Source organism: Helobdella robusta, assembly GCF_000326865.2.
Source record: "Helobdella robusta unplaced genomic scaffold HELROscaffold_2, whole genome shotgun sequence".
Lineage (NCBI taxonomy): Eukaryota > Metazoa > Annelida > Clitellata > Rhynchobdellida > Glossiphoniidae > Helobdella > Helobdella robusta.
In genome coordinates, this window is record NW_008704083.1 from 7,987,591 (window position 1) to 8,015,331 (window position 27,741).

The 27,741-nt window shown below is 33.3% G+C and overlaps 5 protein-coding genes across 5 annotated transcripts; 4 read left to right on the top strand and 1 right to left on the bottom strand.

Moving 5' to 3' along the window:
* Positions 1-213: 213 nt before the first annotated feature.
* Positions 214-3,121, top strand: HELRODRAFT_160692 (hypothetical protein; the record flags this gene model as incomplete). The annotated part of the gene is made up of 3 exons (XM_009017631.1): positions 214-347; positions 1,922-2,134; positions 3,043-3,121. The coding sequence occupies 3 exons, from the start codon at positions 214-216 to the stop codon at positions 3,119-3,121; spliced, it is 426 nt and encodes a 141-aa protein (XP_009015879.1).
* A 1,715-nt stretch (positions 3,122-4,836) lies between these two features.
* HELRODRAFT_160693 (hypothetical protein) lies at positions 4,837-7,258 on the top strand (the record flags this gene model as incomplete). Its single annotated transcript, XM_009017632.1, has 3 exons — positions 4,837-4,980; positions 5,615-5,817; positions 7,048-7,258. The coding sequence occupies 3 exons, from the start codon at positions 4,837-4,839 to the stop codon at positions 7,256-7,258; spliced, it is 558 nt and encodes a 185-aa protein (XP_009015880.1).
* A 1,688-nt stretch (positions 7,259-8,946) lies between these two features.
* HELRODRAFT_160694 (hypothetical protein) lies at positions 8,947-16,436 on the bottom strand (the record flags this gene model as incomplete). Its single annotated transcript, XM_009017633.1, has 13 exons — positions 8,947-9,063; positions 9,433-9,533; positions 9,906-11,339; positions 11,761-11,822; positions 12,563-12,650; positions 13,154-13,195; positions 13,589-13,741; positions 13,908-14,127; positions 14,360-14,452; positions 14,803-14,882; positions 15,059-15,122; positions 15,255-15,428; positions 16,341-16,436. 13 exons carry the CDS (start codon positions 16,434-16,436, stop codon positions 8,947-8,949), a joined length of 2,724 nt encoding a protein of 907 aa, XP_009015881.1.
* Positions 16,437-17,478: 1,042 nt separating this feature from the next.
* On the top strand, positions 17,479-25,555 carry HELRODRAFT_106158 (hypothetical protein). The gene is made up of 9 exons (XM_009017634.1): positions 17,479-17,833; positions 22,157-22,239; positions 22,713-22,810; positions 23,533-23,679; positions 23,928-24,035; positions 24,109-24,199; positions 24,325-24,524; positions 24,593-24,677; positions 24,760-25,555. The coding sequence occupies exons 1-9, from the start codon at positions 17,739-17,741 to the stop codon at positions 25,149-25,151; spliced, it is 1,299 nt and encodes a 432-aa protein (XP_009015882.1). The 5' UTR covers positions 17,479-17,738; the 3' UTR covers positions 25,152-25,555.
* A 425-nt stretch (positions 25,556-25,980) lies between these two features.
* Positions 25,981-27,215, top strand: HELRODRAFT_64117 (hypothetical protein; the record flags this gene model as incomplete). The annotated part of the gene is made up of 5 exons (XM_009017635.1): positions 25,981-26,177; positions 26,337-26,427; positions 26,521-26,639; positions 26,828-26,916; positions 27,091-27,215. The coding sequence occupies 5 exons, from the start codon at positions 25,981-25,983 to the stop codon at positions 27,213-27,215; spliced, it is 621 nt and encodes a 206-aa protein (XP_009015883.1).
* Between the last annotated feature and the right edge of the window lie 526 nt (positions 27,216-27,741).

Here is a 27,741-nt window from a genome sequence, read left to right on the forward strand (position 1 = left end):
CTACAGTTCTCTGAATTCAATAGTACTTCCTACTGCAAATTTATTAGGCATATATATATATATATATGCTTACTCGTATAAATAAAATTTGATTATTCTACCCATTTCATATTTTAAAACAGATACACGAGTCAAGTTGCATCCAGAAAGACACGCACGCACGCACACGCACACAGACACGCACACAGATAGACAAACAGAGTGGAATAGAAGATGTCGACAAGCGCGGGTGGATGGAGAGAAAGCGTGATGAAGGAGTTGCAGCCGATGAAGCGGCTGTCGGACGCCACCGGAAGCATGTACAACAGAGCAAGGAACATCTACATGGATGTTAAGGCCAAAATTACGTTCGTAGTAAATTTTTAAGAATTGTTAAAATTATTTAAAATTCATTTTTTAGATTTTCTACAGTATATTATTACATTTCAACTATTTTTCCTTATATTTTATCTTCTGATTTTTCGCGTGAACTTTTTTCCTTGAATTCTAAATTGTAGGTGAAGATTAGCAATCCCAATAAGTAACTAATTTATTATTAATGCTACTCCGAGTTTGGAATTGCCGTCTGCTTGCCATTTTTTTCTAATTTTGGATTTTCAGCGTGAAGACGTTACATAAAAAATTAAATTGCAAAACGTTTTTTATGTGCACCTGCACATGTACACACTAAACTGTGAGTGTGTGTTTGTGTGTTCGTGTATGTGTGTGCATGAGAAAGAAAAAGAGAAGGGGGAGTAGAAAGAGAAAGACAGATAGAAACAGAGACAGAATATCAACTTCATTCGAAAATGTGCAGATAGAAATGACTTGTTTGCTTGTACATATGTGCAAAGGTTTCTTATAAAATGACGGCTCGTATAGGATTCAAGCTTTCCAAAAATGTACTTGAAAACTATTTAGAGCACATGTGTAACTGTTATCATTGGGAAAAAAATTCCAATTCGTCTATTTTATTCATTAAATTTTAGATATATAACAATAGCAACAGAGTTTATTAAAACATTATAACTTCATAACAGCGCAAAGGTTATTACATAATTTAAGACATTTACTGAAATTTCTGATTCAATATTTTTCTTGGAAAAGTCATTATTAGTGAAAAGGACTTTTTCCATCAAATCAGAGCACATTTTGCATATTTATGTACATCAGCATGTATACAGAAAAAACAGAAATACATAAAGGCCCACGCAAACATACACACAAACATCATCATATACAATAGGAACATTATCGAACTTCATCATCATTCATTATCAAAGACATCGGTTTCCATCATGACCATTAAGATGATTTATTAAGATTACTAAGAGAACTGTAGTTAGCGAACACTGGACAGCATTGTGACCAGTCTATCATCATCATCATCATCATACATCATCATCATCGCCGTCGTCGTCATCTTTATTATCATTCATCATCGTCATTAACCATCTTTTCTCATTTTAATCATTGTACACCATCATTATCATTCTCGTCTATTATCATAATCATCAGCGCCATCTATCATCATCATTATCAGCACTACCCATTCTACTTTTCCACACACGCTCAATGTTGATGATAGGAGATTACTTTTCAATTGATCCAGCCAGCACACACATCGCCACCATTCCATTCAGAACTGCATTAAAAGTCTCTCTGATGAATACTCCAATGGCGATGATTGAAAATTTCTAATTTAAACATATTAATAAAAAAAATGCAAATTTTCTGGTTCATTTGTTTTATAAAACCACTCGTTTATTTGTTTCATTTTTCCTAATAAAATGCTTAATAATATCTTCAGCCCCTAATAAAACCTATCGGCTGTCAACAATCAATCAACTATATAACAATTTAATCAACAATTCAATCTACCATTTAATCAACCATAAAACCAACCAATCAACCAACCAACCAAAAACAATAACAACACCAGCGGTGAAGACGTCATGACAAAAGACAAGGCAGTGGAAGTGTTGAAAAGTGAACTTCACTTCCCGGAAGACAGAGCCATCAACTTCCTGTCGAGATTCAACAAAAACAGGGATGTGACAGGTGGCTTGAGGGGCATTGACGGCAACAGCAGCGCTGCAGATTTCAAATTATCGGCTGTTGAGTTTAATGAGTTTATCCAGAAAGTATCTGAAATGTTAGTTTATGATCAAGCAGTTCTTATGTAAATTTATTAGTAATGTAAATTAACAAATAAGTCATTCAATCATAAATCAAAATCATAAAATCATAAATCATTTATAATCATTTTATTATAAAAGACGTGGAAAATCAATTTTAATAAGACGCTAACAAATATAAATGGGCATAAAAACATTAATGTGTTGATTGCACACATAAACCACACACACTTATGCACACAAACACCGCACAAACTCCACACAAACACACACTTCTATGTGTGTATAATACACATAGTAAAAGATACAATCAGCCTCGAACTTATTTCGTGAAACTGCTGTAAGCTTCTTTAGGAAGAGTAAACTGTTTAAATTTGAAAAATGTTTGTTTCTTTGTCATTCAAAACTTTTTGCCAGAGTTTTAAAATATATTATAAATGATTTATTGTGCCTTAAACTGTGTACGCTCCTGTCAGTTGAGTTGGAGGGAGATGGATATTTAGAACACGGTGATACTTTTTACAGTCAACAACTCCCATGTTATTGCTACTCTTGCTATAAATTAATGTTATAATGTTTAAAAAGCTATGATGTTGCCACTAAAAGCTCCTACATAAATTGATGTTGCCTATCAATAAATGCAAATAATGTGAGATTTTAGTAAGGCTGTAATTATTTTTTGATGAATCATTATTTCTAATACTTTCAAATAGCTCCATGATAAATTAATTCTCTCATTTAAACAGTTGAGTCGGCAGATGTTTCGTAATTTTGAAAATTTATATCTTCAAATGTAAATTGAGATAGATATTGCTACGAAAATTCAATTACTGACCTAACAATTATTCACTACAATAGAGATTGTTATATAAATATGTTTTTTTCATTATTCTCATTTTTTCGTCATTCAATTTTTGGAGTTCAGCCGTATTTCCACCTGCCTACCTAAGTACCTACCCACTCAGAGCCAGGACAAATGCATGGCTTTCTGCTCCGTTTTATAGGTCCAATAAAACTCGATTGCAATCGAAGCATTCGCTATAAACATTCATATTAAAAGCATTCATTTGCACAAATACATACAAACACACGTACATACACTCATACAGGCACTTGAATATAAATATATGTATACAATATATAAATAGATAGATATATAACTTATACTAATACTATGTTTCTATTATTTATATTTTCTAATTTCCAATCTTATATATCGTTGAATGTTGAGGATGTATGTTGCTCTGTGTTGTATGTGACTTTGTGTGTGTGTATGTGGGTGTGTATCTGTGTGTGTGTGTGCAATTATATGTTTGTGTTTGTGTGTGTATAGTGTGTGTGTATGTCACAGTGTGTATGTGTATGTTTGGTGTGTGTGTGTATGTGTCTATGGTGTGTGTATGTTTTTGATGTGTATGTGGGTATGTTTGAAGTTGTGTGTAGCGCACGTGTGTTGTGGCGTAATTCAAGTCAACAACAACGACGACGAATAAAGTTGTAATCCCGGCGATAAAATGTGACCCCGCCTTGCGGCACGGAGAGTTAATCACGTGACGTAATTGGATGGCTGATGTGTTGGAGGAAATTTGACTTTCGCTAATTAACAAACACGAGACTGATTTAAGACGTACGGATATAAATACAACGTCAACATGTTTGTAGCCACTAGCCATACATGTTGTTTCAAATGGAGGCAAATATAATGGTTTTGTATATTTGATTTGTACGTGAACATTTATGTATGTATGAATTGGGTTAAACGTATCAATTGACATTTTGCTTGTGCATACTTAGACAAATTTTAAATGGTCGCATAACCATTTTGTTCCTATGTTAAGCCTTCCTCTTGTTTATTTCATTTGTATACAACACTCGTTAATTAACTTCCTACATCTATATTTATGTTTATGATGGATTAAGTTTTAAGATGAACTGTGGTTGTTTGTTGCTTTTGTGTGTTGTACTGCCTGTTTACATGTTTCAAACAATTTCTCTGTAAAACATCTTCTGAAATGTCAATATCAATTAAGAACAAATTAATGAAAGATTAGTTCAAATTTAAATTTAAACAAAGTTAGCAATGCAAATGAACGACAGACTCGATGTGATCGCCACAAACAAATGCTGAACATACATAGAAGTACATGCATACGCTCACATACACATACATACATACACATACGCATACATACATACACATACACAAAGATTCGTACACATATACAAAGATTCGTACACATATAAACACACACACAAACGCGTCCACGTACACATACACACACGGATCGATGCCTGCAACAAAAAGTTTACAATTTTAAAAAAGTTTTTTTTGCCCTGATGAATTGATTACTGGATCTAAGATAAATAGATGGATGAATGGATGAGTGGGTGGATGGATGGATAGATAGTTAGGTGTGTATGGTTGACTAAATGAATACAGTGATAAATGAATGAATGAATGAATGAATGAATGAATGAATGAATGAATGAATGAATGAATGAACGAACGAACGAACGAACGAACGAACGAACGAACGAACGAACGAACGAACGAACGAACGAACGAACGAACGAACGAACGAACGAGTGAACGAACGAACGAATGAATGAATGTGTAGATGGATAACTTGAATAGATGTAAGTATGTAACTGAATATATAATCAATCAATCAATTAGCTTATAAAGCGCTATTTCCGCGATGTTCAACAGCGCTCCTCAATGAATTTTGAAAACGGATGGGTCTTGAGATCCGCTCTGAACTTCGCAAGTGATGGAGAAGTAGTCAGAGAAGTAGGTAGAGAGTTCCAGAGAAAAGTACCAGAAAAAGCAAAAGCAGATTTGGCAAAAGAGTGTTTAACACAAGTTAAGAAAAAGCGAGAAGAAGAAGACGATCGTAAACCGGGGCGTTTAGGTTCAATTAATATATCTGATAAATACTTAAGAAATAATTTAGATTGAGACTTTAAAATTTTAAAAATTATTCTATATTTTATAGGTAGCCAGTGCAATATAAATAGATTTACAAATAATTGCATAATTAATCAAAGAAACGAATGAAAGAGAAGCTTATAAAAAGTTAATAACAATTTCAAAAGAAAAAAACCATGCAACCGTACCTGCTAATTTAAATCTGATCAAAAGGAGGCCGCAATTTGCACTACAGCCGACATCATTTGTAACATCGTATCATCGTTCAGTCTGGTCATGAAATCTCCAATCAACATCATAATTCTTATCACATTCACTTTAACGACATACCCATCTTCTTCATTTTCATAAAAATCCACCACTAACTGAGCCTTTATAACTTTTCTAAAATCTTTCTTATGATTAATATTATTACAACCATGTTATAGTCACAGACACAGAACCGCGTCACAGTATTCACATCCTCACTAAAACTCCCCACCAGCTAGCCATCCGACTAAATAACCACCACGCAAATTGATCATCAAACGAACTGACCGCCACACTCGACCACACCACCAGCAAACAGGAAATCCTGCCAGCATTCCGGCAATACGATGCCGACCACAACGGGATGATCAGCCTGCAGGAAGCCACAGCCATCCTCGGCAAGCCCCCCTTCAACTTCCCCGCCACCAGGGTTGACAGTCTGCTCAGACGATTCGACAAGGACAACAATGGACAGCTGGATATTGAAGAGTTTGCTGCTTTCTACGCCGAAGCCAGGATCAGGTTTTACCTGTTTAGTCGTGTTTGTTTGTGTGTGTGGCATTGTTTGTGTTAGTACTCCTCACTGTGTGTGTACTTGTACGTGTTTGTTTGCGTTTTTGTGTGTGTGAGATTATAAGTACAAAAGTGTTTGCGTGTTTCTGACTCGCTCTGTCACTGTTTTTTTGTCTGGAAGTTTTTGTGAGTGCATAATGAAGCGCGCACGTGTTTAAAATATGTATGAGTATAAAATGAGTTGAACGCATTTTCACTTGGCAATATTTCGCTTTCACGTAGGCTGGTACGTAAGTGAATTTATGCGCAAGTTGGCGAGTAGGTGTTTGTTCTCTTTTGTTTCTTTTATGTTTGTTTGTTTGTTTTTGTTTGTTTGATTGTTTTTGTTTGTTTGTATTTAAAATTTTTGTTTATTCGTTTGTTTGTTCGTCGGTGGTTTCATTACGTCTCCGTTTTTCTGAAAAATTTTCATTCAACAAATTGCTCTTATAATTCCACTTTTGTTCAGTGTGTGTTGAGGCTTATTTTATATCTCTTACGGAAAACCTTCCTTGCTAATGTTTTCTAGACCCAATGAAAAAATTAAGTTCTGTTGAAATATTTATTTGAATGTGTGTGTTGTTGTTGTTGTGTGTATGTGTGTGTGTGTGTGTGTGTGTGTGTGTGTGTGTGTGTGTGTGTGTGTGTGTGTGTGTGTGTGTGTGTGTGTGTGAATGTTTAGTTTAAAGTTGTGTATAAGAGATGAAGCAATGTGTCAACAGAATTGCAGGCTGCTCATGCATTTTTAAAAATATTCGTTTGCCCAGTTTGAATGGCTAATTTGAAAACGCCATCATCATCATCATCATTTTCAATATCAATGAACTCGTTGTCATCGTCATCGTTGTCAACTTCAATATCAACATTTTCTGTGCGGCGTGATTACGTTCAGCAACCAAGTTTACCGGCATGACGAGAACGTGCAGATTTTAATAAGGTCATCATCATCGTCGTCGTCGTCATCATCAGTGCGGTCGGCATTATAATCACCATCACATCATTTCATTTCTACAACCCTAATTGAGCAGCCAGCTATCTAATTCATCATCATCATTACAATCATGATAACCATTGTCGTAATCATTACAATTTATCTTAATTATCCTAATCACATCACAATCATCATTGAATTCAAGATATCATCATCGTCGTCACAACCATCATCATGTCATCATCATCACCCTCACAACCAACACACAGTCACGAAGAAATATCCAACTGCTTTGATCGTTTGGACAAAGATGGGAATGGCGTGTTGAGTCCGGACGAGGTGCTCTCCGTCATTCAGGAGCGCATGGGAGCTGACAAACAGACTGCGGCCAACCTCATCAAACTCTACGATAGGAACCAGGATGGAAACTTAGACAAAACTGAATTTATGTTTCTATGGTCGGCCATGTTCGGCCAGTGATTCCAGCGCAATCGTCTTATAAAGTTTACAAATTATTTCTCCATGAAATTCCGATCTTAAAGTAACCAGAAATATTCATTATTGCGAAATTTATTTTAATTTTTTTCTCTCTACGATAAATAATTTTCCTATATAATCTTTCAAACACGCGCATAAATTTTCGAAATATAAACAAAGAAGGACGAGGAGATCCTGCTTTTAAATAAATCACATTTAATGGATGATGACCTGGATTTGTGTTTGTGGTGGCTATATGTGGTGGCTACATGTGGTCGCTACATGCTAAGTGCACAACAGAACGCGGTACAAACCCAACATGTACATTGCTGTTTGTTCCCATGATTAAAGAGAACATAAATTAAAAAGAAGAAGCAAGAACCTTTAGCAGGACAAAATATAAATGATGAATGTGAACTTAAAATGCTGCTTCTCAGAACTTTATAATCCATTAAGGAGAATGCTTTTACGAGAAACGATGAAACAATTATAAAAAGTTATAAAAGAAAAAAAGATGAATAAGAAATATGAGGAAACTTATGAAAAGAAATTAATAATGGGAATGAAGAAGAGAGCCTGGATTGAAAACTTCATTTTGAAAAATTAAACACATTAATCCAGTATAGCGGCGTTTTAATATAATAAAAAATAGCTATTTGACAGAAAGGACGCAAGATATTTGGCTGGTGACATGGATGCGTTTCATCGTATGAAAATTTCAATGAAACATTTCACAGATTTTTTAATCACATTCCACTTATATGTCGATAGATTAATTAAGCATAACAGCATTTTTTATCTTTTCAACGTTGGATAAAATGATCCACCACAAAAAATAGTCCTTCATTTTGCTCGTCGTGTCTATGAAAAAAACTCTTTGAATATCTTTTCTATTTTTGTGCTTTTTTGTTTGCCTCAACTGTTTTGCTAAGTTTTATATTTTTGGATATCGCTTTGAATCGTATGTACGTTTATATATTTTTATTTTATCTGTTTGTTTGATACCAATTTCAAATTTTCAATCATCCTTGGTTGAGAAACTTTCAATGTATGCCATCTGCTTGCGACATGCATCAAGTCCTCGACAACTTTTGAAATATTGAATCATTCACCAATACAACACAGTTGAACACAATTTTCTGTTGCTATATTTTCACAGATATACATATTTATTAATTATTCATTTTTACAATTAATTTTTTATTCCAAATTAATTATGACAAAACGTTGATCCCTAATTTGAATTCATAGAAGATAATCATTTTTAAAACAAACCAAAAACCAACTTTGGCTATAATCAAAATTAACAAAATATTAAAAAATACTTTATCAACAGTGGAAACCGATGTTTATTCTGAAATGTAGGCAGAAATGTTTGAAATCTAGGAATAAAAGAAGTTGTCAGAGACGATTCAGTTCGCGTATTAATAACAAATTATATAATATTAACAGTATTAATATTATTAATAAAAATAAATAATAAATTAAACAAAAACCACGGCAATAACAATTCATTGAATTTCAAACTGGTCAGACATTTATACGGAAAAGAAAAATATTTAAAATTGATATTGATATTATACATCTAAGGATTACCTTTCATAAAAACAATAATTTATCATATACCTACCCACATCCCAACAACACGTCACATCATCACATCATCACATCATAACATACATCACATCACATCACAATTCATCTTTTTTGAGATTCAACTTTTTCTTCCTCTCCTTCCAGTCGAAAGCATAGTTCTCCTCTATCTTTCCATGCCTCTGACCATCTCTCGTGTTCTGTTCGTTTTGTTTCTTAACAAAGAAAAAATTCATTTAAAAAATTAACGTTGATTTATTTCGAAAAGATGATGCTTATACGTTTCAATAATAATAATGATGCTGATTGTTACCGAAAAAAGAACACTGTTATGAATGAATGAACGTGAAAATGATGCCACGTGCAACTGTGAAATCTCAGCTGATCTCAATGCAGCAGTAACGTTAAAAACATCTACAATTTCATCGTTAAAATACTACAATATCAACATTTGGCTTGATTATGAATGAAAATTAACAACTAAATAAATTACTATATAAAATAAACAACTACATCCACAACAGTTGCACACATCCACATAAGCAGCAACAACGACAACGGCGACAAAATCTTCTACCACCAACCATGATCGTGAGGATCATGTGGCGCAATGACTTCTCTCTGTCTGTCATCTGGCCACCGCTGCCAAATATGCTCGTCTTCAACTTCTTGCTAGCATCAGCACCTTTCCAGGAAAACATAACAAATGATTACATCAGTACAAGTACCTATTACTATCAGTACCTATCATCATTTCGCCATCATCGTCATTGTCTTATCATCTTGATCATCTTCCATTAGTAACGTTATCATAATACAATGATTTAAAAAAGATTTATAAAATTCTTTCAGCAAAGATAGTACAATAAAAAAACTTAAAAAAACAAGTTAGTTTACCGCTATTTCATAACTAATAGTGCGTACTTATGACGAGAAGAAATAGAAAGTGAAACTTTGACGGGAAGAAATAGAAAGTGAAGCTATGACGAGATCAATCAATCAATCAATCCCAATAAAAACCCCAATAAAATGTAAAATTATTATAATGAAACATTACTTTTATCCTCGTCATCATTACGAGCAGCCTCAGTATCAACATCCTCAACGACAGCATCTTTTGTAACGCCACCACCTGACCCAACATTTTCAGCACTGGCTCCTTCTACAGCGACATTATCCCTGGAGTGCACCTTCTTCAAGCCATCCTCCTCAACACGCGAGTCACCAACAACTTTTTCATCATAAGCTTTATTATCAACCTTCTTCTCGTTACCACCAACGCCATCACCATCGTCACCATCGCTGTTGCTGTCTGATAAAGAGAATGACAGTTTGGTGTCCTCCACCAATTTCGTCAACCCGTCAGCATCTTGGTCGTCGTCATCACCATTCAAATAGTTGAATATGCGCTTGCTAAGTTGACTTAGCTTCGCTTTCAGCTTGTGGATGTGTGAGAGTTTCCTACTAGTAGATTTCGACTTTTCATCACCGTCATCACTTTTGTCATCCCCCTTATCATCAGCAGCAGCAGCAGAATCCACTTTCACCTGAGAGGAAGTAACTTTCTTGTCGACATCACTGCCCTCACCTACCTCGCCATCTCCCCTAACTTTTAGCAGTTCGTTAATTTGACTGGCCACCTCGTCATCAGCAACATCCATCATATTCTGCACGCTCGTCAGCTGCTCATTGAGGTAATTGCTGATGTCGTTCATGAAGGCTTCCAACTTATTCTCTACGGCATCATCGGTTTCATCTTCAACAGTTTTTACTGTTGCTTTACTTTTGACGTCATCCTCATTACTATCAACAGCAATCACATAACCGTTACCAGCCTTATCAACTGAATCAGTTTTGTCAGCAGCACTGCCATCGTTAATTTTACTCATTGATTGTTTATACCTGGCTTCAGCATCTTTTTCATCACCACCAGCAGGAACACCACCACCAACATTTTCATCATCAGCTGCAGCAGCATTTTTTTTCTTCATAAGATCTCTAACTTGCCGATCAACAGCCTTTATATTTATTTTCGTATTTTTAAATTTGATTTCTTTGTTACCATAACCTTGCCACGTGATCATGCTATCATCATCGTCGTCGTCACCATTTGCGAATTTTTTACCAGCATCACTAACTTTATCCACATCCTTCTTTCCATCTACTCTATCCTCTCCAGTAGCAGCAACAATGGTGTCATCATCTTTATCATCCGCATCAGCAGTAGCAGGAACTACTTGTTCATCACCTTCACTATCACCATTGCTCCTTATTTCATCCCGAGCAACCTTGTTAACCTTTTTTGTGATTATCTCCCCTTTCACGACGTCATCATGCAGTTTGTCCTCTCCAGTAGCAGCAACAATGGTGTCATCATCTTTATCATCCGCATCAGCAGTAGCAGGAACTACTTGTTCATCACCTTCACTATCACCATTGCTCCTTATTTCATCCCGAGCAACCTTGTTAACCTTTTTTGTGATTATCTCCCCTTTCACGACGTCATCATGCAGTTGATGATGTTTGTCTGAACTACCGTCCTCATCTGATGACGAACCTAGGAAATGAAGAGTATCAATCAATAACCAACTAAACAATCAATCACCAATCACCCAACCAAACCAATCAATCAATCAACCAATCAGGTCAAGCTCATTCGTCAACATTATATGTTAGTTCGACGGCTTAAATTTAACTTTCTTATTCAAATTCCAGCTATTCGCCATTTAGTGTGATGATGTGCTAACAATACGGAATGAGAGTGCAACTAATCAGATTCAATAAAAACCAATTTTATATAAAATGATTGTAAATAATGGAGATGAGGATGGTAGTGTCGGCAAGGTAATTGTTTATCATTTCATATCTGAGACGTAAATAAATAAAATTATAATGAAAGGTTGCCGGCAAACTTTTTCCAAAAGTGCCCTGAAATTCCTTGCTCATCATCTCTTTCAACTTCCAAACTGCTGATCTAAAAATATGACACGATATAACATAAAAATAATATCAGCTCAATAAAGAGATAACACGATGATATGACGACTGTGATAAAATGATAAATGCCATTACAAAGCAGAAAGATAAAGTTTACAAGAATTTTTATAGACTGTATCAACATTGAATGGCTTTTTTGTTTGCCTTAAAATTCATGAGCAGTAAACAAAATCAATACATCTGTTGAAATCAATAGTCTTAATATTTGCACATGAGGCTATACTGGTTTTACATCAAAAATAATGTTTTGGTAATTTGCCAACATAGTAAATAAAATTTATAAGTTCACATCAGACAGTAATGACTTGCATGCTTCATTCCTATGAAAGTTGTTGAAAATATTTGAAAATGCAAAATTGTTGGTTATAGAAGGAATATAATTTTAGGGCACTTCAATATGATGAAGCAAATAAAAAATTGTACGAGATGCAAAAAATAAAATATAACGAACAATAATGATGATAACATAGGATCAGACCACACAACATCACAAACAACATGTGCTCATTGCAAATAAGATAATTTACGACAAGGATAACAATTTCCCGCAACATCTAGTGAATCATAAAAATGTGCTACAAATTTAATATTCTAATTGAAACAGAAAACGCCTAACTCTAATACATACACACACACGCACGCACACACACACACACACACCCACACATAATATATGGACCAATATATTTGAAATACACATTATAAAAATAAATATACTTTTTCCTATCTATTAGAGATTGTTGTGTCTGCTGTTGTTGTTGAGTTGGATCGATTGGTTCTTTACTGTCTGCAGACGACGACGCCTCTGTGAATGATGATGATGATGATGACGATGATAATGATGATAAGGATGATGATAAGGATGATGATAAGGATGATGATAAGGATGATGATAAGGATGATGCGTCTGTGAATAATGATGATGATGATGATGATGGTGGTGGTGGTAAGAATGACAATGATGATTATGATGATGATGATAATGATGATGATGATGACAATGATGATGATGATGATGGTGATGATTAGGATGGAAACGACGATGAGTGTGATAGTGATAATGGCAATAATTATACTGCAAATAAAACATTGAATAAGAATGAAATAAAAATAAAACTGTGACGATAAGACTGATGAAAATAATTTGAGCGTCTGATGAATGTACATGCCGTGAGTGGTGATATGAATGATGTGATGATCTGTGAGGTGATGATGATGATGATGATGACGAAGATGATGATGAGGAGGAGGAGGAGGAGGAGGAGGAGAAGGAGGAGAAAGAGGAGAAGGAGGAAGAGGAGGACTTACCGGATTTCTCATCACCATCTTTACTTCCGTCATTCAGAGTGTCTGCATGTCATTAAAACCAAATGAACCATCAAAATGTAAAAAAAATCGATTCAACGTTTTAAAATGTCAATAAATCATAGGTACTCTATCTCTCCAACAAACATTTAAAATGACAGAATAATAATTAAATTAATTCAGCATAGGCAAGCCAGCAAATCCAGTATCAAATTTTGGACCATTAGATCTTTATAAACATATATCCAGCAGTATTTACATCAATAAATAAAACTCAGAGTAGCGATGTGCTGAAAGGATCAATTTGTTTATCTAAAGCTCACAATATACATTATCATTCTCATTATTAACATTACACATCCTCGTCGTCATCATCGTCACAGTCAGTTTCACCACCACCACCAACAACAGCAACGTCATCGCACACGACAATCCAACCATCGAAATTTTGGAAGCCATCAGTAGAGAGGACGAAGAACTTGATGCTGGCTCCATCCACTTCAATGACACCGAACCTGTTCAAGGCCTCAGCACCGTACCTCTCAAGATCTCTGCCTTCTAATTTCTTCAACTTCTCCTTGGACTCTTCAGCTGTTGGCGGGAGATTAAAAAATTAGACTTGTTTAATTATCATCTATGAATTCAATGAAGAAAAAAAAAATTAACACACCACATCAAAACTATCAGCAACAACATCAACAGCATCAATGGCAACAACAACAACAACAACATCAAAATATTGAAACCATCAAGTCACCTTCCAGCTCCTCCAGTTGCTTCTGCACCTCAAGATACTCCCGGTACTCCAGCTCATTGAGTACCGGATTGCAAATGATGGGCAGAAGATTTTTGTTCGTCGTCGTTCTTAGTAGTGGGTGTCTGCAGACGAGGTTCGTCGAAACGTGAAGGATGTATGTGCATGTTAGAGGCTCCTCGACGCCGTCCAACGTGTCCTGCAAGCCTTCCTTGCAACGAAACTGCTCACGTGAAATAGTTTTCAATTCTTTTTATGAATCCAAACTTCTACCAAATGTTTAAATATAAATCAAAAATCGAGACATGAAGTGTGAATAACATTCCGTCTGCGAGCAACCATTTGCAGACCACAGCCAACAACCACTCATCAAAATAAACAACTACTAAATTAAATGATTAACAACCAATTAGCATCCAAAATCAATTAGCTGATGAAGCAATCAATCAACTAACTCTGATTTCAGTTCTCCTCAGAGATTTAGTAAGATCACAAACAGTACCATTGACATATTGTTGGGAGTGGTAGTGCATCGTCGCCTCTGGGGCCTAGGACAGAAAAATGTAATCATTTAAATTCTCTATCACGATGAGATATTTCATGGAATGAACAACAATTCTTATTCCAAAAATTATCCAGGGCATCATTTCAAACTAAAACCATAAAATTATAATTTGATATTAAGCTTACAAACAGGCTAAAAATTACAATATAAATATAAGCATGTAAAGAGATGTGACATGGTTTGTGATGTTAGTCAGTGCAGACATTAGAAAAATGTTCACATCCTATCAACTGATAAATAATTGAACTTGAAAATATGGTAACATAAATTCTTCTACAAGTGTCAAAGTTAATTAAAATGGCATGATCTAACACAAAAGTAAAAATAAAGTACTTGAGCACTCTGGGCATCACTCCAGTTAAAATCTTCAGAATAATGTCCAAGTATAATTATGTCTCCGGATATTTTTTTATCTTAATTATTTGAAAAATTAAAAATCAAATGATTAAATTTTAAAATTATATGGAATGAAAATAATATTGAACTAATTTCAACGATTGAATATGTTTAACAAAAACAGGAAACAGTATGGAAGAGGTTGGATAATGTCCAAAAAATTAAAAATCATCTCCAAATATTACAGACTGACCTGAAATGTGATACTGCTTAATTTGTTTCTTGTAGCAAAATTCATAAGTCCACCATCCTGTAGTCTATTTGGATGTTGTATTAGAGTCAACTTAAGCATTTGAAACTTTATTAAAACTTTTACTTTTACAAATTATAAAAACATAAAATACGATAGCAAAACTGAAAATAATTTATAATTTTTTAAGATAACTAACCAGAATGAGGCATGGTTTGTCTTCAAGAGGTTTCAGAAGATCTGAAATTAATAATTTCGAATTGGAGACCCCATCTTCTCGAACTTTCTCACTTATTTCATTGTAGGAATCAAATTGGCATTGATATTGCTGGCCAAATTTAGAAGATAGTATTATATTTTCTTTATTTTCTGTCTGTGTTTAATTAAAAACAAATTAAAAAAAGAGCATTTAATTTAATAAAATTAAATAATAACTGTATAAAAAACAATCTTGATAGCCAATGCAATTGCAATGTTTTGTAGAAATTCAATTTTATTTTTACTGGAATAAAGCCTAAATTATTAAATCATTAATAATTAATTTAATTTTAACATTAATTCATATAAAATTAAATTTGTGGCTAAAATAATAAAAGCGCTATAATATAAAGTAATTTATGAATAAAATAATTAGTAATGAAATAAATAATAATAATAATAATTGCTTTTAAATAAATTAATTATTAATTATTAATGAAATAAATAAATTAAACTTTATGCCTGTTTATCACTGAAGAGGACTGGTTTGTTAGAGATGTCAATGTTGTATTGGAAAGATGACAACTCTTTGAAGTCAAGAGTTTCATGAGTCGGCGAAATAAAAAAATTGAAAAATATAAATAAATAGAGTAAATTGAGTAAGTTAATATAAAATTGTTGCGACATTATGACATCGATTCATTTAAAAAAACCGTCACTACGGCAGAAAAATCCAACTGAATGTTGACTAAGCAATTTGAAAATTGAAAAGCGAACTCAAGTTTAAATTGATTAAAAAACTTGTAAATATATATGAACATGTATAAATTTCTATAGTGCCTTAGTGTCCGTAGTTTAAAGGTGCCCAAAGCTTGGTTTTCTCACATCGATTTTAAAGTGGGAATTTTTCAAGTTAATGGTAAGGAATGCATAGGATAGAAATGTTAAATAACATCAGATGCAAATATGGCAATGTCTTTTTGTTGATAACCCCCAGAGCCTTCAATCATTTATTAGCCGACATCGACAAATTTGACCGGTTATGAAGTTTCGAAAAAGTTAACACCAGAAAAAGTTAACACTCTACATCTTTGTCATGTTTGGAAAGGTATATAGCATCCATTTTCCCATTCCATATTTTCAGCAAGCGATTATTAACGTTGAGTAGGGATGACGTGTCCATGGATATCCATGGACGGGGCACTTTAAACGATGAAGTTTCTTATATCTTATATCTCTCTTTAATGGCGCTTGAATTTTAATTTTTTCACAAGCATGCAGTCTAATCGAATGCACTTGTGTTTAAATAATGATTTTTTTGCATCTTATCATATAATTTGATCATTTCATCTTATTTTATCTAAGAAATGTATTGGCAATAAATAACAAACAAAATTATGAAATCAAGTAATTTGCTTTGTCAAATAACAGTCTACAATTATATTATAACAACATAATAAACAGCCATTTAGGAGCGAAATTGTAAAAGTTGTGGATTTGAAGTACTACGATATAATGACACTGCCTAATTGAAAGTAGTCGTTAGTCGTTAGTGCCGAACGAAATAGTTGAGTAGTTAGTAACTAAAATTTCATGTTGTATTAGACACTAGGCAAGCAGACACGTACATGCAACACTGAAATGAAATAAAACCACTTGAAGTTTGCACGCTGGGATGTGTTTCTCTTGTTAAGTCAAGATGGTCTGCTGGTTTGTACTGTATGTCGTCATGTCAATAATATTAACAATGTATGTAAAGAGAGTAATATGAACTGTCATTCGAAAATAAAATGCTGGCTTGCTTGCTTGTGTCTGTGTGTTTTTATATGTGAATGTGTGTGTGTGTATGTGTGTGTGTGTGTGTGTGTGTGTGTGTGTGTGTGTGTGTGTGTGTGTGTGTGTGTGTGTGTGTGTGTATTAATATGTCATTAATACAGTTATTTCTTTTTTTTTATTTCATAATTTACTTGCATACACAAAGAAAAGCATTTGAAGGAATAATATAAAAGGCACGCGAGTAAAATACTTTGGAAAATGGGAAGAAACGGAAAGACAGAGTGAAAGAGAAAAAAGAGAAAAAACGGAGTGAAAGAAAGAGAGAGATGAGAGAGAGAGGGGAGAGAGAGAGAGGGGAGAGAGAGAGAGGGGAGAGAGAGAGAGTATCACGTTAACCTTATAAAGACGGCGTGATGCCCATACATATTTATATTTACTCAGAAGATTTCAACGACGGTGGTTGCAACATTTTTCGTGATATATCGTCATAATGATTTAACATTTCGAACATGTGCAAATAAAAAAAAATTAATAATATGGAGACAAATATAAGGTTGAAAAAATGTTCATTGCTTGTTGGACCAAAGTTAAAGAATAACAAATTCTAATAAAAATAATAATAAGAAGAAGATGAGGAAGAAATAATAACAAATATAATACATAGTTTTTAATGAAATTTTAAAGTTTGTTAAAATTTAAAGTTAGCGTTATGGCGACACGAATAATTCTAAATTATATAGCGCTATATCTTTTTATATTTCTATATAATTATTACTGCATCAGAGCGGATCATATGAAACCAAGGTTTGGAATATTTTTATGTTAAAGTTTCAAAAGTAATAAAATATCATGCTATGTTTAGCAACTGAATGAATAGGTTACATTACTAAATTGTTCGCGTAGCCTGTGCACGGACTGTAGCACATAGATAATTCATATGTGAGAAACGTTCGGTCTGAATGCAACATCTAAATACAAAAAACTACTACTTCATTTCAACTTAGCACAGCGTTGACAAGATTTTTAACTAAAAAAAATTATTTTCACTAAACTGTGATACTAAAAGCTAATATCTTTTATTCAGTAAACAGCAATCTGCAAATTGAAGTTAGCGCGATAACTTTAATCCAACTCCTTCGTTCGCTTTTATCTTATCACTTCTTAATTAATTTTTTTAGTCTGCCTTGAAAGGAACATGAAACGAAGCAGTACGTGCTTTACATGCAACGTAAAATTGTTATGAGTTTCAAATGCCTCAGGATTTCAATCTTAAGACATTTTTACTTTTGAGTTTGATGCACAGACATTAAAATTGTACTCGGAGTTGATAAATAACTACGGACAACAATGAAAATCATTTCAGAAGCACAGCGCGTATAAACATAATAACAGACAGACTAGGGTAACAGGCAGAAAGAAATAATAAAAACAACAACATCAACATTATCAGAGCAAACTACAAACTTCAGGCAAGCAACAATCGAACAAACACGCTGCTTCTACAAAGCCACAAACAAAAATTGTATTAAAATAAATACATTCAAGCCGCAACAAAAACAAAGCTGCAACATATACTACACCATAACGACAGCACACAAAACACAAAATTTAATGTAAACAAATAAAACTTACCTCAAGAATAGGAGGACCAACAACAGAAACAACAACACATGCAAAAATACAAGCAACAACGCAAATTGTATGTATGGCATAGCATCTTCAATAAATTTCTTACCTTGACGAAGGAATCAGTCATCGATAATTGTATCAACGTGTGTGTGTGTGTATGTGTGTGTGTGTGTGTGTGTGTGTGTGTGTGTGTGTGTGTGTGTGTGTGTGTGTGTGTGTGTGTATAAAATCTGATGATTAGGCGTATAGAGGAAATTTTACATGGTCACGTGGGTCGGTTACTAGCCGAAAGTACGAGCGCTTACCTAGGAGAGAGCAACGTGCGAGTCTATAAGTCTAGTCGGCACAAATAAAATAAAGCCCTTTTCTTCGTTCTGTTGTTCTTGTGCGGAGTTGACGTTAGGACTGTTGATTATTGTAGATTATTATAAACTGTTTATTATTGTAGATTATTATGAACTGTTGATAATTGTAGGTTATTGTGAACGGTTGATTATTCTAGATTATTGAACTAGTTATTTCAATTGATCGTTGTCGATTATAGTTGAAAGGTTAATCCGTAATATTGTTTCTGTCTTAACAAACAAAATAATAATAAAGAAATGACCCAACGCTTGAAAGAAGACTTGCGGGCGTGCGGAGAGGCCGGTCCGTACGCCCGGCCCGGCAAGAAGGGCGAAACATCTCTTTTGCCCGGCCCGTGTATTCCGACCCTGAGGTTTGTAGAAGATATTGTAGACCGGCGGGTCTACATGTACAACGTGTATGTGTGTTTAAATGTATGTGTGCATTTACATGTATAGATGTGTTTTTATGATATAAGGGTATTACCATGTACGTTTTACGTTATGAATGTTCATCATACAGTCATGCATAGTGTCTGTCTGTACTTACATATGTTTGCGTGTGTGTGTGTTTGTATGTGTGTGTGCGTGTGTACGTATGTTTAGTATGTACTATATGCTGTAGTTGAATTTGAAATTTAGTAAGAAAGAATGATACATTTATCGATTTAAGAATTGGTTGGTTACATGAACCTGCTTTTAAAGTAATTATCAAATGTATCAAGTAAAATAAAATACGGCGATGTTACATATGTCAAACAGTTTGTTTGTAGTTCGATAATAATAACATAATAGGAAGAAAAATAAGATAATAAGTTTAATATAAAAAATAATACAAGGATAAAAACGGGAGAAATCTATTTTCTTTAATGCAATTACATGTTGCTGTTATATGATGTGATAGCTTCATTGCTGTCATAACATCAGTCGGAATGAATGAATGAGTGAATGATGTTTTCACTTTTTTGTTAGAATGATATTGGCAAGTGTGAGTGTGTGTGTGTGTGAGTGTGTGTGTTTGAACAAACAACAAACAAATAATTGTTAACGTTGTGCTTTAATTGTTAGCGTTAAGCTTTTCTTTTTCTGCTTATTTTAGTTCTTCTGTCGTTAATGATAACAAAAATTGTCCGAAAAATGTTACTTAATAATAATAAAACAGAAATAATTGATGAATCTGACTTGTTTGTTTATATAATTAAGTTGGTAGATACCACACAACATATGTTAGAGAAGAAGAAAGTGTGCAATTCAACACATTACGTATGGTCCATGAATTCAATTAGACTTGTTAGCAAGTCCGCACATAATGAGATAATTTAGCAGTTCTAGCTGTGTTTCTGTGTTTTCAATTACTGCAATTTCACATACACATATACACACATGCAGACACTTTTAAACACACGCAATAGACACACACAAACGCATATTCGCGCGCATTCTACGTTCATTTCAAGCTTTTATGTTAGTCTTTGTTAGCGAATTTCAATATGTGTGTGTTTGTACTGCATTAATTTTTTGAAATCTTTCTATTATGTAATTAATTATGTCAGTTAATAAATTTTTTTATATTTCTGTACACTGCTATCATCATTGTTCATTCATCATTTGTATCACTGTCATCTTCATCATCGTCGTCGTCATCTTCATCGTCAGCTCAGAATAGATCAACCACATTAATCATTCTAGCCATCTTCCATTCCTTTCATCACTTCAGCCGTCATCATCATCATCATCGCCATCATTATCAGGACCACACAGTCGTCATCATCATAATCACCATTGCATGATCTTAATCATCATCATCACGTAATCTCACCATCATCATCATCATTGATACCGCTTCTTCATCAAACTCATCACCACATCCTCATCATCATCATCATCATCGTATTTTTCTAACACAGCTGAACTTCTACCCAACATTTTAACGTCACTCACTCACTGTTGATAATAATATCATCACCGTAAATAACTCATCTTCATCATCATCACCATCATCATGTTCTGTGATGCATCCTATCATTTACAATTCATCTCTCATAAATTAATCAAAATAATAATTATTATTATATTGATAATAATGATGATGACGACGACAACGACGATGTTGATGATAATTCATTTTTTATGACTCACTTTCTCAGACTTGTTTTTCTCAGATCATTACCTCCCTCTTATTACTTTTCATTTGTTAATTATTTTATTTATTATTATTATTATTTTATTTATTATTATTATTATTGTTATTATTAAATAAAATGTAATTACACTCGCGTGATGATGTACAATGATCTGTCTTGAAAACCGCAGCGAGAATGTGTTGCTAGATATTCAAGATCCGGTTCAATTTCAGCAACTGCATACATCAGGGATAATCTACAATGACTCCACTCCGTATGTCAGAAAGAATCGTATTCACACTAGCTCTTTTAGTCAGAGATTGTCTGCTGCTGACTTATTTAAAGGAACAACCACAATTTGTTTCAGGAATTGCAAATCGGAGTCGACTGAGATCTTCCAAAATAACAAACTTATAAGGAAGGTCTGGTTACGAGTAAATTGTTTGACACATGAACCAATTCTAATGCCGGATGTCTTTACTCTGTTGGCTACTCGGTTTACACGACGTACGTCTATATAATTACGATATTACGTAACGTTTTATCTTGTTTCACACCACACTTATGTATTTCAGTTAGAAAAAAGTTTTAAAAGTAAATTTTATGTTCTATGTTGAAATTTTTCTAGTTTTCATGGTTGCTTAGTTATTTTGTTTGTCACTAAGTTCTTTTCATATATAAACCTTTGGTGAAAAAAGCTGAAAATGGCGAGATGATTATTTTGAGGGATCTTGCATCCAAATTCGTGAAGGTTCACCTCGGCCAAAAATTCACCTCCAACAAAAATTTCATGTGCAAATTTTTTTAATATCACGATGATTTATTTTAATCGTCCTCTCTTGAAAATAAAATTTTATAGTACCCATCCAAATTGCTGGTGGTTATATTGATATTCAACGTCCAAATGTAGTCGGTGCATTATGCTGGAAAATTGCTGACGCATGTTGACCAATAACTCGATCGATTTTTTTCAAATTTTGATCGATCATCATTTAACACCATCATCGTCGCCGTCATCATCCATTAACTAGGGAGTCTCCACCATCACCACATCAACACATCGGATCAGCGTGTGACCTCATTCTCGATGGTTACCAGCGACACCAAGAAGTAGGTCATGTTGGATCATGTGGTTGTTTATTTGGGTCATGTATGATCACGTGGTTGGAACGTCATCTATTTTTGGGTGATTTATTATGTATTTACTTTTTGTTCTTGGTCTCAAAGTGCTAAGAGATGAGTACACGAGGGTGGAAATACGTGATTTGTTAGCGAGTTGTGTCTGAGGAGAAGTAACTTGTGGTTGGTATGTTTAAAAATATGTAACTGTGTGTATGTCACTTTGTTGTTTGTGTGAATTTCATACAAACGTGCAATAAACGAAATGATTTTGTGTGTGTATGAATATCAATAGAGGTTGATGTTTACAGGTAGGTATAGTGATTGTCTGCATAGTTATGTTGTACACTTGTTTGTATGTTCATCTTCTTCCAAGGAGATTGCAGATTCCTATTAAGTATGAGCAAAACAGTTCAAGTATTTGCAATTTACGGTTTAACTTTGTCATTATAACTAAATCTCAGATAGAAAACTTTTTACGGCGGGTATGTGAGATGCACGAGAATGTGACTGAGCTCTTTGACATCGGATCCACGTATGAAGGAAGAAGAATGCTGGTTCTTAAGGTTCTTTTTATATTTTTGTTATGTTTATTTTTATAAATAACATTGTTTAGTTGTGTTACGTAAAAATTATCTTTTTCTATTATTTTTTTTAACTAACTAGCGTCTGAAGTGTTCAACAGTGTGTTGAATTGTTAAAATAAATTGGCAATAAGAGAATTTAGTTTTTTAATGTTTTGTTATATTTGCAATTTTTGTTGTTTAAAACTGATCTATTGGCTCAAAATTAAATTAAAACGTCCTTAAGACAGTTCAGAGGACTTTATAATTAACCAGATCAATTTAATAAAATCTGCAATAATATCTCAGAATCAGGATATCAGCAACATCTCGTAATAAAAAAACAACTTGCTGGCATTAGGTCGTTGAATGTTGGTAAAGAAAAAAGGCAGCATGTATATCATACGAGTAGTGCGAAATTATAGAAAACTTCAAAACAATCTAATCTAGAAACTAGATCTGATGTACAATGCGATAAACATCGTAGTCAACATCACATGAATAACATTTTCATCATCATTATTTTTTCTATTGTTTGTTTGCTATTGTTTTCATGAAAATAACTAACCTGTTCAAGATGCTATCTCTTATGTTTGTATAATTAATTGTTTTGCTGATTTTTTTTCATATTTTGATTGTGGATTTTCTTGTTTGATCTTTTAATTGCCGTTGTTAATGTGGTTTATTATTTTTCAGTTTTCATTCTGGTACCGTTCTTTTGGCAGATTGGCTTCAAGAAGCAGGCAACAACACCAGCAAATGAGCGGAGAAAAAGCGCGTGGATTGATGGAGGTATACACGCGCGCGAACATATTGCCCCGTCTACGGTTTTATACATCATCTGTCAAGTTCATATCTTTATTTTCTTCCTATTACAAATAAAATCTCGATTTTGATTTTTATTCAATAAAATAAAAATTTATTTCAAATTTAATTTTGGTGTTTGGTAAAATTGTAGATCCGACCTGACCTCAATTTTTTTATAATCGTTGTGATGATATACTGAGGGAAAATTGGTTATTTTAAGTTTTTAAAAAACCTAAATCTTTCACCCACGCGGATCTCTAACTTAAACCGTGATGTTTTACAACTGATTTGATAAAACATTCAAAAGTTCATGAAGGGCATAACTGTGAATAGCAAAAAGATCACAAACCTACTGACCCAATCAGACTGGTACTTTCTTCCAGTCGTCAATCCGGACGGCTACGAGTACTCCTTTACAAAAGTACTTCTTCAATTTATTACAAACATTATCCACAGAACTTTACACATTTTTTAATTTTATTTTAAAATGACAGAACCGAATGTGGCGTAAAAATCGCCGACCCACATCGCCGAATTGCATTGGGGTGGATTTAAATCGTAACTGGATTTTTGGCTGGGGAGGAGGTTCAAACTGTTAAATTGCCAACAAAATTATTATTACAAAATCGTAATTTTAAAGATTGAAAACTTTGAAATTGATTTATGACAAAACACTCAAGATTATTAGCAACAACGTAACCACAAAACAGCTGATTCGGAAGCAAACCCATGCGCCTTCAATTATAGAGGAGAGCATGCTGAATCGGAAGCAGAAGTTATCAACATCGTCCGCTTCATAACAGACCAACAAAGTTGTGACAGTCAATTCTTTAGCTTCATAACCTACCATTCCTATGGACAGAAAATATATACTGGCGCACAACATGGCTATGGTGACAATAACGAAGCGGTTAGTATATTCATAAATAAAATTTTCAATTTATAGATGTTTGTTTAATTTGAAACTTCTTCGGTCAGACAGCATTAGCGTACGAAATGTCAAAGTCCATAAAAAAAGTGAATGGTGCTCACTATCAGGTCGGAACCTCAAGTGCATTGGCCTGTCAGTGTTAATTTTTTTCGAAAATTTTGAATAAATTTTATGATAAAGACACACATTTTTATTATTTTTTAACATTTTATAGACCCGTTCGGTGGAGGATCGTCTGATTGGGCAAAGCGGGTGGTGCAGATAAAATATTCTTACTTGATAGAACTCAGAGATCGAGGACAGAACGGATTCCTGTTGACGAGGAAGGAGATCGTTCCAACAGGACAGGAACAGTGGGCAGCTATTTTGAAATTGGGTGCAGCCATATTAAATGCTCAAAATTTAAAAAAAGTAATAAATTGCACAGACGAAACTAAGCTTAAATACCAGTACAAACATCCGAAATTAGAAAAGTTAAATATTCATATAGCACAGAGGCACAAAAATAGTTGGAAATCTATGATATCCAATATAGGCAGCACAAATGTTAAACACTACTTAACAGTGTTTATTTTATTTTTTGTCATCATTGTGTTGCTTTCATAGCTTTTAGTTAATTAACTTAATGTTTTTTGTTAGGTAAAATAAAACTATCATTGTCTTGTTCATATCAAAATTCTATCTCATAATCTCCTAAACCTAATAATGTATAATTTGGTAAAATAGAAATCCTGACATTTTTGGTATGTAGTATTTTGAATAGTTACCATTAAGTATTACTGAGCACGCACTTTAGCTCAAATTAGGCTGGTAGTTTTATAATGAAATCATGTAGTACTCAGTCTCCTAAAAATGAAAATGTTTAATTTGGTATTGGAAATTTTGACGTTTTAGATTACATAGTATCTTGAATCGACCGAATAGTTACCGTTACAGAACACGCAAAATATTTCGATGTTTTTGGATTGTGCGACGATATAATAAATAAAGCTGGTTGTTCTTTTTTACTAGACTCATGTAACACTCAATCTCTTGGGCATGAAAATGTTTAATTTGGTAATGGATATTCCGACGTTTTTTTGGTATACAGTAACTTGGATCGACCGAATTGTTATCATTAAGTATTACTGAACACGCACTATAGTTCAATTATTTTAGAATGTAGCGTCGATATAATGGTAGTTCTTTAATAATTTTATATAGAACCATAAAACCACCTATGTATCTATATCCAATCTATATTTAGAATAATCTTACGAGTCTGGAATTGTATAACTTGATGGTGCAAACCAAACCCTGTGTAATTAACAGTAATTTAAGATAGTGACATAAGGGTATAGTTAGACAGACCTCTCAATGTTTACTGTTTGTAGTTGCTATCGAACTGCAGCTCCAGTGGATTTTTGATCCTTCTACGTTTTGCAATTCACATTTAATGAAATTTACGGACTCAAGTGCAAAATTAACATATTCGTGTGTAATCGTTTTTAAAATATTATCATTTTATTTGATTATTTCGGAGAGTCATGTTGTAGAAAATAGTCACCTAAACATTTCTACTAGTACTACTAATTCTTCAGCTGATGATGAGGAATTTGATCCATACTCACCTCTGGTCAAATGCTCCTATCTGTATGATGTTTTTGTCGCTTAATAATTTAATTAAATTTGTTTTTTTTCTGTATGTGGCTTATTCATATTTTATTTTATGACATTATAATTAATATAACTATAATTATAATTTATTTATTTTTATTTATTTTATAATATCATTTTTTGTTATTTTTTCAGAAGCAACGAGTTTTTAGTTTGTGAAAATCATGGGATAGATCTGAAAGGAAACACTACAGCAAAGGAGGAGCTTGGTTATGGGTGTGTCAAGGTTTATCATTTCATTGATTTTTAAAAAATTGTTATATTTTATTTAGAGGTGTTGCACCATTATCTAATAATTAAATTATTCAAAAATTTTTAGTTCGGAGGACAAAAATATGAGAAAGTAGAGAGGTCTAGAGTCATGTGCAAAGTGCTTGATGGGATTGAATGCTTCGGTGAAAGGACATTTTTAAGTCTTAAACAATATCCTTGTATCAAGTATCCATTATTGAAATAATCCATTTATAAACTGGTTGATTTTGTCAATTAATGTTTAAATATTTAGATGATAAGTTTAAATATTTTTTATTGACAAAGGTTTCTCAACTATTGCAAAAAATTGCGATTATATATATAAAATCTATATTCAACTATATTTATTCATTAATTATTTTAACCAATAAAAGGTACACTGGGCACTATTTTGTGAACACATTAATTTATTCATTCCTTCTTGGTTTTCTTGGTATGGATCGGTTTTGTTTGGGACATACTGGTTAGCTTCACTTTTACTTTCGAGACTTGCACCGTTGACTTGTAAATCAGTTTACATAATAAATTTATTGAATGAGAGGTATACAAATTATATTAAAATGTAATCATTTTAAATAAATTGATTTAAAGTTTGTATTTCTTAGTAAAATTTATAATTTTTTTCATCTTTATAAAGGAACAGCAGTCGGAAAGTTACTAACATTGGGTGGTCTTGGTGTTTGGTGGGTGGTGGATATCATTTTGCTGGTGCTTGGGGAACTTAATCCGGCCGACGACAGCAACTGGGTCCCTATTTATTAATTTTTTCTATTGAATAATTTTTTTTAAACAGAAATTATTTTAACCAATCGCAATTTTTTGTATTTGATTGGTATTCATCATTCACTATGATGAAATTTATTCTCATTTGTTATTATATCTTCACTGAGCTTGTATTTGTGATTGAATTAAAATCCACAAACTTATTTTATGATACATACATAACACACACATATGTATATATATATATATATATATATATATATATATATATATATATATATATATATATATATATGTATATATATATATAGAAAGTTATAGAATCACACATATAGAAAATATTCTGTATGTAATGTATGTCTCGTACTCTTATAGTTATTTTGTAAGGTAAAATTTCCACAGATAACATTGTTAATTAAAATAAGTAAGGCTCGGTTAACTGTTAGAAGTTTTCATAAAATGAAAAGGCTGACTGTTCGTATGAGAAAATGTCGACCTCAACAAAAAAGTTCAATTTTTTAATTATGGCGGCTGGTCATACACGAGCAAATGTTATTTTTATTTC